The sequence below is a fragment of the Teleopsis dalmanni genome, unplaced genomic scaffold (genome assembly GCF_002237135.1).
Source record: "Teleopsis dalmanni isolate 2A unplaced genomic scaffold, ASM223713v2 unscaffolded_contig_0181, whole genome shotgun sequence".
Taxonomy (NCBI): Eukaryota; Metazoa; Arthropoda; class Insecta; order Diptera; family Diopsidae; genus Teleopsis; species Teleopsis dalmanni.
This window is the reverse complement of record NW_024031563.1, coordinates 5051-17295: the sequence shown is the minus strand read 5'-3', so window position 1 is coordinate 17295 and position 12245 is coordinate 5051. Positions and strand designations below refer to the sequence as shown.

At 37.2% G+C, this 12245-nt stretch overlaps 1 protein-coding gene across 1 annotated transcript; it reads left to right on the top strand.

The window, feature by feature from the left end:
* Positions 1-363: 363 nt before the first annotated feature.
* LOC119663164 lies at positions 364-1532 on the top strand. The gene is made up of 2 exons (XM_038072828.1): positions 364-775; positions 1075-1532. Exons 1-2 carry the CDS (start codon positions 364-366, stop codon positions 1530-1532), a joined length of 870 nt encoding a protein of 289 aa, XP_037928756.1.
* Positions 1533-12245: the final 10713 nt, after the last annotated feature.

Sequence of the window (12245 nt, the reverse complement as noted above, 5' to 3'; positions counted from 1 at the left end):
ACAATTACTATAATTTTAGACCTTAAGTCTACTTACCAGGAAAAAATTTTAAATAAACTAGAAGAAAATAATGAAACGATAAGAGAATCAAACGTAACAGTAAGCTGGCGGGGCATTAAACAGTTCATACTTAGCATAGCAAACGAAACTCACTCCACCAATGAATGGTTTGATTAAAAATGCAGAGATTATCAAAGCAAAAAACGATGCAAGAAAAATATACATTGAAAATGAAACCCGTCAGAATTTGCTTACATATGAAGAAAAAAGAAAAGAAGCCAAAAAAAGAATACGAAAAGAGATTTTCTGTGAAAAGAACTAGAAAGCATTGAACAAGATTTTCTAACAAATCAAACAAGATCAATGTACCGCAGTACACGAAAACATACACGCATATTCCAACCGCACTTAACAGCTTGTAAAAATAAAAATAGTGAATTAATCAGTGATAGAAAAGATGTTTTAAATATTTGGAAAAACCATTTCAGCGATCTGTTGAATAGCAATGAAGTCGAAGCCCCTAGTGATACCGTATGGACAGTAGAAAATATGCTAGAGGAACCTATACTTGAGGACACGAAACGAGCAATAGAGAAGTTAAAAAGCTTTAAATCGTGTGGAGAAGATTCTATAAACGTTGAGCTGATCAAATACGCCCGAGAAGAGCTTCACAAGCAGATACATGAATTGCCAGAAATGCCAGAAGAATGGTATACAAGCTTAATAGTTCCTATCTATAAAAAAGGCGACAAAACGAACTGTGCTAACTACAGAGGTATATCTCTTCTTAATGTTTGGTATAAAATAATATATTTTCGAACATATTATATAAAAAACTAAACATGTACGCAGAAGAAATACTGGGAGATTATCAATGTGGTTTTAAAACCGGTAGCTCAACAACAAACCTTTGCTTCGTCATGTCACATTTTAAACAAGCCTTCGATAAGCTCAACAGAAAATATATTGATTAGTATTTAAAAAAACTTGGTATACCGCAAAAATACATTAACTTAATTAATATGACTCTAATGCATGCAAACACTAAAATAATCCTGAATGGTGAACTTTCAGACAAATTTGGAACCAAATCTGGCGTACGTCAAGGTGATTCTCTATCGATGCTCCTGTTCAATCTGACCCTACATGCAGTTATCAACAAAATAGATGAAGATGGTACAATATTTTATAAATTTACACAAATAAGCGCCTATGCTGACGAAGTCGTCATTATTGCAAGAAACAAGGAATATCTTCAAAGGGTTATCATACAACTAGACCAAGCTACAAAACAAACAGGCCTCAGAATAAACGAAGAAAGGACTAAATACATGACAAGATTTCCCCAAGATGGTCACATCAGAATAGGCAGTTACAATTTCGAGTCTATAAACGAGTTTAAATATCTAGGCGTAGTTCTCAGCACAAGTAAAGATGCGACTTTTGCATTACAAGATCGTATTCAAACAGCTAACATAGCATATTTTGCCCACATGAAGCTTATGAAGTCAACGTTACTATCAAAGGAATAAAAGTTGCGCATATATAAAATTGTCATTAGACCGGTTCTTATCTACTAGAACGCATTGAGTAGATTCATTGGCCAGAAGTAGAGTCAAGCTTTAAATAAATTATTTTGGAAACTTTTAATAAATAAAGTTTGAAATAAAAGAAATCACACGGCTTTTAACTTTCCTCTCATTGGTTTACCAGCTTCGAACTGGTCAATAAACAAATTTATTGCGACGACCCGGACCGCGACTGTGATACCTCAGCAAAAACTAAACGAGCAATCCGTGTCGTTACACCGTATACGATTACGGTAAAATGACGAATTGAATGTCTTGAACGAAGGCCGAACTATACAACGATGCATATAAGCCCAAAGATTGAGCTGGTATGGACACGTCCTACGAATGAGTTACGAAAGAATGACTAAGAAAATTTTCGAGACAAAGCCAGAGGGGAGTAGAAAAAGAGGGCGACTGATACGAAGATGGTTACAAGATGTAGAAGACAACATATGAACAATGAGAATAACACAACACAGAAAGAAAGCGAAATGCAGAGAAGAATGGAGGCGTATTGTAGATGAGGCAATGGTCCCTCCTGGACTATGATGCCAAAATAATGATGATGACGCTTAGCCAATTTTTTTGCTATGTTGTTTGTGCACTGCATTGATTTTTATTTTGTTTGTTTTTTGTTACTGTTGTTTTCAATCGAAGGTTTAACTGTTGATTAAATGGCTCGGCTTCGTTTTAATTTTTATTGATTTATGTTTAAATGATTATTTATTTTTGTTAGCATTACTTTTTTTTATGTTTTGCACTAATTTACTGGTTATTGGACAAACTGTTGATTTCAACAGTGATGGGATGCTGTTTGTTTTAGATGATGTTGTTTTTGTTTGTACAGAGTTTACTGACGTTATTGGGTAAGAAGAAGTTGAGGTTACTGTTGTAATTGATGAGAAAGTTGATGTTGTTGTTGTAGTGGTAATTTTGCAGAGGTAGGCATGTTTGAACAGAATATATTTGTTGAAAAGGCATTTGTTGGAGTTGAAAGTTTCAATTTATGTAGTATTTGGTCGATATGCAACACTTCCTTAGATAATTATATATCTTACATAATTATTTGGAGATTTTTCGACTTTATATGCTGTTGCCTTTAGCTGTATTTTAATGAGTGTGATGAAAGATAAGTAAACAAATTCAACAGCATCGTTTTGCAAATTAAATTTACTTTTCCAAAAAAAAACAGGTAGGGTGTTCACAGGGCACTGGTTATCGGGTTATGTACTTATGTGAGCAACAACAAAATACACTGAATAAAAATAAACAACTTTGCGCGAGTCCTGCCTATGTTTACAAATTTATGTGGTTTTGTGGTTATTTGTAGTATTGAAAAATAATATAAAATTTAAGCAAATGGCATCACAAAAAAGATTAACTTCACCGAATGGCACCACGAATTTCAAATTGGCATCACTAACATTTGCAGATGGTTTTGTTTGTAAACAAATATTTAAATTTTGCAAAAGTTAGTAAAAATGGTCTATCCGAAATAAAAATCATCCTTCGTTGAAACAACTTAAAATATTATCTCGCCAATGACTGGAGTTCGGCACACTTAGTTCATCCCCTCGTCGAAAAGATATGACTGCTCTTACAACCTCCAGTAGTTCATCCATTCTTTCATCTATCAAAGCGTGCCACTGGTTGAAGTGCACTGTGTCTATAAATGCAAAAAACTTTGATTTTTGCAGCTTTTAAGCTTTAAAAGACATACATACCAAATTCAAGATCTTTAATAGCTGCATTTACTTTCAAGTCAATAATTTGATTTTTTATACTCTTTTAAAGCATTTTGTGTACAATTGATTTTAAAATTTACATTGAAATTTTTTTGTACTAACAACAAAAACAAAGAACAGCTGATTGTAAAAAAATAAACAGAGAACCTACGTAAAAGTCTGTTCACAGTGCTCACAGGTTATTTTTCATTTTATCACCACATATCCCGTGCCCCGTGGACACCCTTAGTATTTTAAATTTACAGAAATTACAATTTTCTCCCTAAAATCGGGCACCAATTCGTCAGCTCTAGCTTTAGATTCAATAGCTCAATTGATTATAACCATTTTCGGATCATTTCACACGCTTTTTCAGTTCAATACATTAAAAGTCAAAGAGCAGTTTAAAAGTGCGCGGGTTATGTCATTGGCTTCGCCAACACTTCACAATATTCCAATTAATTGGTATATGTGATCAAATTTTTCTATTAATAATAAATTGTAAAATTCGACAGTATATGTCTCATAAGTGTCCCAAATAATTATCTATCCTACGGTACATTTCCCATATTACCAAATTTACTTAATATTGAAATTTTCCAAACATCAATTACAAAACGTAATTCTTTGTAACTGTTCTAGTTGCAGAACCATTAAAGTATCGAAATTAAAGTATTAAAGTATCCTCTAAATAAGCAAAATAAGATTTCCAAATTTCATTATTCAGAATTCAAATTTCTATCTAAATCATTAAAACATTGAAACAATATTTTAATTCATAGCAATTTATATTACAAAATCTATTGCATTTGGGCATTTCTCAAACTGCATCAGCATTTAACATAAACAATGCAATGACCCTTATTTGTCAACAGGTTACCAAATTTTTATTGTTACCTTTCATCCACTTTCGCCAATTATGAATTGTAAGTAGTATGTTATATAAGATATTGATTTTGTATTTAAAATGCAGTCTTAAGATATCTTTAACCGAAGTTAAAGTTGAAAATTAATATATTGTAAAATATCTTGGATCAACAATAAAATTTATTGCAAATATAGTAAGTGAACTTAAAGTATTAGTTTGGAAAGTTTTGCACCAGTTTAAAAGAAATAAAAACATATTTTAGGAAGATTTTTTTATGCCCAAAAAATATGTATTTACATAGGTAGAGTGTCTAACTTTTATTAAAAAACACGAAAGATTAGGAAAATATTTTTTTTGAACAGGTAGCAGGTATTGGTATTGGTGTATTTGTTTAATAAATTTTGCAACAGTTTAAAAAAGATAATACGGCAGGGCCACAAATAGATATTTTTCTTCTCCAGAAATATGTATTCACTTAGGTAGAATATCTAACATTCATTAAAAAACGCGAAAGATTAGGAAAATATTTTCTTGAACAGGTATCAGGATTTTAGCGCCCTTTCTACTGTGCTAAGTAAGCAGAGATATAATTTAAGTGAAAAAAATATTTCAGCAATGTTATTAATAAGACTAAATGAAACTTTATTTCGAAACATATGTAATAAAAATTATATATTTTTTAATAAGAAATTAAGATATTGAATTATTAAATTATTTCAATAACTTCGTTAAATTTAAGCTGTAATTAAAGATAAAAAATTAAGTGAAATCTAATAACAAAATTAATTTATGTTGTTGTAAAAAATATTTAATTTGCTTTTTATAACCTTACTAACGAATCTTAGTGTATAACTTACTATTAAATAAAATTTTATGAAGTAGTCCAAAATTGATATATTTAATTTTTTCAAAGTACGATCCGTAGAACCGATCCTCTTTACTTATAACATTTCGAAACAAATACTCTTTCTCTATTAAATTCATGTACCTATTTAACAAAGTTTTCAAGTACATTGTGAAATTAACTTTATTCCCATGTTTTAAATTAATAAACCTTAAAATAATAAGTAATATAAGCAATAAATGTAAATCTAATATTAAATTCAAAATTAAAATATAAATACAAAATCATTTCTTCAATAAAATATTTCGTATTAAGACCAAAATTAATACAAATCAGTTTTACGTACTATTTTGCTGCGATATTTGTCATAATATTGTACTCTTTTAAATCATCATTTCACACAAATGTGCAGTAGACATTTCGTCTCCGCACATTTGGGTGCATTTTTATTTTCAAGTCTGCACACAAAATGTGCTCCTCGTTTTCTTTTCTGCACACGTTGTGTGCGAAGGTAAGCTGGCTGCCTCACACACAATGTACTGTGCGAAATAACTTCGGCGCAAACAACGTTTGCGTGTGCGAGTTTTATTTCACTCCACCACATTCGTGTGAAATGTGCGTTTTGTTTGTGCACACAAGATGTGGCACTTAAGATGTGCACAAAAATTTTCGCACACAACATTTGTGGTGTGAAATTTTATTTAGAATCGCACAACATTTGTGCGTGGTTTTTTGCATTTTTGTGCACAGCACAGTGTTTTTCTGAACCCTGATTATAACAAAGTTTTCAAGTACATTGTGAATTATTCATTTATTCATTATAATATTGTGCGCTTTTAAATCATCATTTCACACGAATGTGCAGTAGACATTTCGTCTCCGCACATTTGGGTGCATTTTTATTTTCAAGTCTGCACACAAAATGTGCTCCTCTTATTCTTTTCTGCACACGTTGTGTGCGAGGGCAAGCTGGCTGCCTCACACACAATGTGCTGTGCGAAATAACTTCGGCACAAACACCGAATGCGTGTGCGAATTTTTTTTCACTCCACCACATTTGTGTGAAATGTGCGTTTTGTTTGTGCACACAAGATGTGGCACTTAAGATGTGCACAAAAATATTCGCACACCACATTTGTGGTGTGAAATTTTATTTAGAATCGCACAACATTTTTTTTTTTTTTTTTTTTTTTTTTTTTTTTTTTAACGAGGACTCAAAAGCATCGAAAGCCTAAGTCAGTGCGAAACTTTAATCCGCTAAAAACATGTCCTCATGTCCGGACGGAGAGTCCCTCCTGGAACTACCGTTAGGTATTACGTCAGAAAGGCGTCCTGAGCATTAGCTCAAATCGTTAGTTATGTCGTCTGAGTTCGTAACTGTCCTATTTCTTGAGGTGAGACCTCAGTTGTGGCGCGTTCGCTGGCACGACGTCGTTCAATGGCTCTAAGTTGAGTCATGATCCTAGCAGCAGCGGTCGATATCAATCGCCAAATATCCGGCGAGTTAAGCATTTTTAAAATTAAATTTCCCGGGCAAATAGGCTCGCCAATAGCCTCACTTATCTCTGCTCTGACTTCGTTAAAACGTGGACAAGAGAAAAGAACGTGGTTTGCATCCTCAGCGACCCTTTCACAGCTAGGACAAAACGGATCTTCTTCGTGTTTGAAACGATGAAGGTACTGTTTAAAGACTCCATGTCCGGTTAGGATCTGAGTGAGATGGAAATCTACCTCACCATGCGACCTGTGTACCCACGCATCAAGATTTGGGATCAGGGTATATGTCCACCTCCCTTTCATCGAGTCATTCCACCGTTGTTGCCATGTAATCATGGAAATGCTTCGTGCCTCATCCTTCGACAATCTACTGTGCCAGATCTCTCGAAGTTCGTAGGCCAACAGATCAAGCGGCGGCATGCCTGCTATAACGCATGCAGCATCGTCCGATACAGTGCGGAAAGCACTGATTACACGTAGCGCGCTTAGCCGGTACGTGCTTTTTGCGCCTGCAGCGTATGATCTCGTTCGCATAGCAGAAGCCCAGATGGGAGCTGCATACAATATTACCGAGCTGGTGACTCTTGCCAGGAGTTTACGCTTGGTGGATCGTATACCCGAGGTGTTTGCCATGAGTCGTGAGAGGGCAACAGTGACTTTAGTCGCCTTCTCATTTACCGCCCTTAGATGGTCTCTAAAAGTAATCCTGGTATCTATGATAACACCCAGGTACCGCAGGGATGACTTCGATGTAATTTCGAAACCACCGCTTGAAAACGAGAAGACTTCCCGTTTTTTCCGTGTACTGAGTAGCACAGCTTCCGTTTTTTGAACCGCCAGTTTCAGTCCGTTTTCACAAAGCCAACTGGTTACCTTATCAACAGCTGCTGAGCACCGCTCCGTGATTTCCTCTATCGTTTTCGCAACGACAACGATTGCAAGGTCATCAGCGTAGGCCACGCTTGTGCAATTCTCTGGAAGGATGACTTTTAGTACACCATCGTACATCGCATTCCACAATGCAGGACCAAGTACGGAGCCTTGCGGAACACCACAAGTAACCGTGTACTGCTTGATTCCATCGTCAGTCTGGACCTGAAGCCATCTACCACTAAAGTAGTTGTGCACCATTCTCCTGAGGTACCATGGGACCCCAAATTCATTGAGTGCTTGTGATATCTTCGACCAATTAGCTGTGTTAAAAGCGTTTTTGACATCTAGCGTCACCATCGCACAGTACTCTTTGGTACCTCCTTTCCATCGTTCTCCGCTAGTGGCCGCGCGGGCTATTTTGACAACTATGTCAATGGCGTGAAGCGTAGACTTGCCTCTTCGGAAACCGAATTGCCGCTCACTAAGTCCTCCATGGCGTTCCAGATATTCGTGCAAGCGGTTGACCATGATAGACTCAAGGGTTTTCCCGAGTTCATCCAACAAGCATATTGGTCGGTACGCTGTTGGATCCTGCGGTTGTTTTCCTGGTTTAGGAAGCAGGACCAGATCTTGCTTTTTCCAAGGGCTTGGAAAAACTCCTTCTTCCAGACATTTTGTAAACAAGTTTGCGAATACATTTGGATCAGCTTTAATTGCTGCAATGACAGCAACACTAGGAATGCCGTCTGGGCCAGGTGCCTTGTTGTTCTTCATACGCTTCATAGCAGCATTTATCTCATTGACTGTGACCTGAGGTATTGTAACCAATCGAGGTCGGGGATCAAAGAAAAACTCCCTGTCGTCCATCGAAGGAAATAGCGTAGTAACTATACGGTCAATTACCAGCGGATCCATAGGTTGGGGTGCTCTATTGCCCCGAATCGAGCACATTACCACCTTATAGGCATTCCCCCAGGGGTCAGCTTCAGCACTCTGACATAATTCCCTGAAAGAGCGCTGCTTGCTCTGCTTAATCTCCTTCTTCAAAGCCTTGCGGCATTCTACGTAGTTGTCGTGAAACTGTTGCCAATTTGCGCAGTTACGGTTTCGTTGAGCGACGCGCCTTGCTCTGATGCAGTCGCCTCTTAGACGAGCGATCTCTTCAGTCCACCAATAGGCTGGTTTTCTAGCTGGTCTACATGACGCTCGGGGCATTGCCGCGTCGCACGCTGCAATTAGTTTGGAGGTCACCGCCTGCGCCATGCTAGCAGCAGACTCTGGGTACTCCACGTTATCGCTCCAGACCAGTTTGAAGATATCCTCATCGAAGAGTCGATGTTTCCATCTACGTTTTAAGCAGACATTTCTACTACGCACTGGTGGTGTGCAGAGTTCGACGATAATTGCGCGATGATCGCTATGCAAATAGATGTCTCCAACTGACCATTTCATACTTTGTGCTATCGTGTCGTGAGCAAATGTCAAGTCGATGGCAGACCGATTCCGGCCTGCTTCGAATGTATGTTCGCCAGTGTTCAGAAGCACAACATCTAGTTGAGAGAACCATTCCATGAGCACTCTTCCTCTAGCGTTGGTGTGATTGCTACCCCAGGAAGTAGACCAAGCGTTGAAGTCGCCAGCCAGGATAAGCGGAGACTTGCCCCTGGCTTCTGTCACGATTTCGGAGAGTAGCTGCTCAAATTCCTGTAAGTCCAGACTAGGAGGAGCATAACAAGAGAACAAAAATATCTCATCTACCTTGACCCAGGTAAAAAAACGTCGGCTGACTGTAGTAGAGCATTGAAAGGCCCTGCCATTTGCGGACCATATTGCTGCTTTACCGGAGGAGTCTGAAATCCACGAGGAGTTTCCTACATCATGATATTGTTCACACAGTAGAGCTATATCCATATTTCGCTCGTAAGCCGATTGGAAAAGCAGGTCCTGTGCCGTCCTGCAGTGATTCAGATTGATTTGCACAATCCTCATTTGCGCACTTTGTCTACCGCCTTCTTGAACTCTGGACAGCGAGCGTTTCCAACAGCGTGCTTGCCTCCACATAGAATACATTTGCTGTCCTTGCTGCATGCAGCAGCAAAATGGCCTTCCTCACCACATCTTCGGCAAGACTTACTACGATCTTCCGGGAATTTACAGTTTGCAGCTATGTGACCAAAACGCCAGCATTTTATACAGCGTTTCGGCTCCACACATTCCATGATTCGGCAGATTGACCAGCCGATGCGAATTTTCCCAGTGTTTAGCAATTTATCGGCATCTGACGCCGCGAGCTTTACGAACGCTATTTGTAAGCCCCGTTGCTTACCGCCCACCATACGGACATTGCCTTTCTCCAAGTTATTTATGCCACTTCCCAGACGAAGAGCTTCGCAAATCTCTTGTTCAGACGTGATTTCATCCAGGTCTTTGATCACCACCGTCTTGCTGTGAGTCAGTGCTGCCACACGTACTGAGTCACCAAGCACGCTAATCACTGCTGATTGAAAGCCCACCGTGTTACTTTCTGAAGCCTTTTTAAGCTCTAGCAGCAATTCATTTTTGGCAGTCCTGCGCACGCGCTTGACCGAGTTGCCGAGGTCCTTAAGCGATTTGTCCATTCTTATGGTCCTATGGATATCCGCGTAACTTTTCTCCGCAGTAGATGCGATGATGATTGCATCTGGCTTGGACCGCAAGCGCGGCTTCTTTTTTGTTTCGACCTTTTTCCACTCCTGTGTTTTATTAATTTTTTTATCTGAGAGTGCTTTTCGAGTTTTTTAACAGATACGGGGTGCGTGGCGGTCGTGTCATCCATTATTCTTGCTGTTAAGCCTTTCGCCTTTTTTTTGTATTTTCTTTGGCGTTTTTTCCCTGTTTGCCCAGCAGGAGTGTCTTGTGTAGGCGAATCGGTTTTCTGGAGTCTCCTGGCATCTATTGCTAGATTCTGGAGTCTCAACCAGGGGGAGGTTTGGGAGCAACAGTCTGACTTGACGGTTTCCCTAGCCACTTTGTCTTGGAATTCGATCGCTGCCACTTCGTAAAGAAGTTTGATGCCGTCGATCACATCTCTCATCGGTTGATGGATGGCTCTGCGCCTCTTTCCATCCGATTGCGTCTCATTTACCATTTCAATGAGAGATCGGATCTTACTTCCCAGGCTAAGGAAGGCATTTTCCGGAGTCTTTATAGACCCTTGACACGTTGGTATTTCTGTCCCTTGGGGAAAGCACGTTTTAGAGACGATAGGCACAGTCCCCGGTGTGGTAACCGATGTGGTAACCGCCGTGCGCGCACCTACGTCCATGCTGTCAGCGTGATTGGGCACGCTATCAGCATCTTTCTCCTCCATAATTGTTTTTGTTGTTATTTGTTTTATTATTTCTGTATTCATTTTGTTGGGTCCCCACTCGAGTTCGTTGTCGTTCATTGAATCGCACAACATTTGTGCGTGGTGTTTTGCATTTTTGTGCACAGCACAGTGTTTTTCTGAACCCTGCAATAAATACTTTGTAAAATAAAATTTTAATAAAAATTAAAATTTGTTTGTGAATTAATATTATTATTGTTTTTTTTTTATTCACCGAAGTGATTAAACATATAAGTGGTGCTGTCGACAGAGTTTAAATCTAAAGATTCAAACAAAAAAAACCTCGAAAACAAAAAAAAAGTTAATTTAAATTAAATTTTTAAAATCAAGATTTAATTAACTTTGAAAAATAACTTTATAAAAGTTTCTGCGAACATTTTGTGAAAGCATATAAATATATATGGAAAATATATTGATATATTTGTGAACATTTTTTTTTGAAAGACTAAAGAAAAAATAAATTTATGGAAATATAGTGAAAATATATATATAATTTAAATGTTGCCAGATATAGAATAAGATAACAATTCTGTAACAATAGCAATAGCAGGATTCATACCGGTTGGTGATAGTGAACATGGTTATTTAAGAGGATTTGAAGATCTCCACGATACCGTAGACTTTATTTTATTAATTGAAGAAGAACGGTACATAATAATAATAGAAAGTGAGTTAAAAGAACTGAAAGAAAAACAGAAAAAACAAACCATAACAATTTATGAATCGTGCTTATAAAATAATTATTTTTTTTTAAACAAAAGAAAGACAAATAAAATATTTTGTGCAACAAAAATGCATATATATAAACAAAATAAAAAAACTATATATAAAAAAACAAAGTGACAAAATAAATAAAACAGTTAAATCAAATAAATAATTGAACCAACATATAACAATGGCGCAAGAAAATAACCAAGCAATTTCCGCAAAAGAATTGATAAAAGAAGCGGCAAGGATTAAGGAATTTCCCGGCAGCAAGGACTATGATTTTTCATCATTTCTACGGGAAGTTGACCTGATCCTTCCCCCCTTCAATACAAACGAAGTACTAAAGGAGTTTGTTTTTCAACGATATGTGAGGAATAAAATACGAGGAGCAGCCTTGCAATGTATAAGACCACTAGGACCTCATGCAACGTGGGAACAAATAAGAACCGAACTAATCAGGAACTTTGGTGTAAGGGAAACCCACCATCAATTATATCACTAAGCTATACAAACAAAAAATACAAATGTAAGTAAATATTTTGTCAAAACAAAATTGATCTTACAGTTTCTTAATATGTATTTTTTATATTAATCTTTGTTTTGATAAATAAATAAAAAAAATATTAAACACTGGCAGCCAAACACATTTATAAAAAAAAAAATCAAAACAAAAAAAGAGCAACGTGAGAAATGTAATTTCAAGTTGTCTTTTTACATTTTCGTTTGATCGCAAAAAAAAAATTACAGCGGGAAATAGAAAAAGCTGAGTGTGCAGCGTAAACAGCACAAGACG

Bases quoted from the DNA above. Each gene is read 5' to 3' on its own strand.
- LOC119663164 (XM_038072828.1), top strand. From the start codon at position 364: ATGTACCGCAGTACACGAAAACATACACGCATATTCCAACCGCACTTA. The intron at 776-1,074 runs GTATATCTCTTC...GTGAACTTTCAG, and splicing joins GAACTGTGCTAACTACAGAG to ACAAATTTGGAACCAAATCT.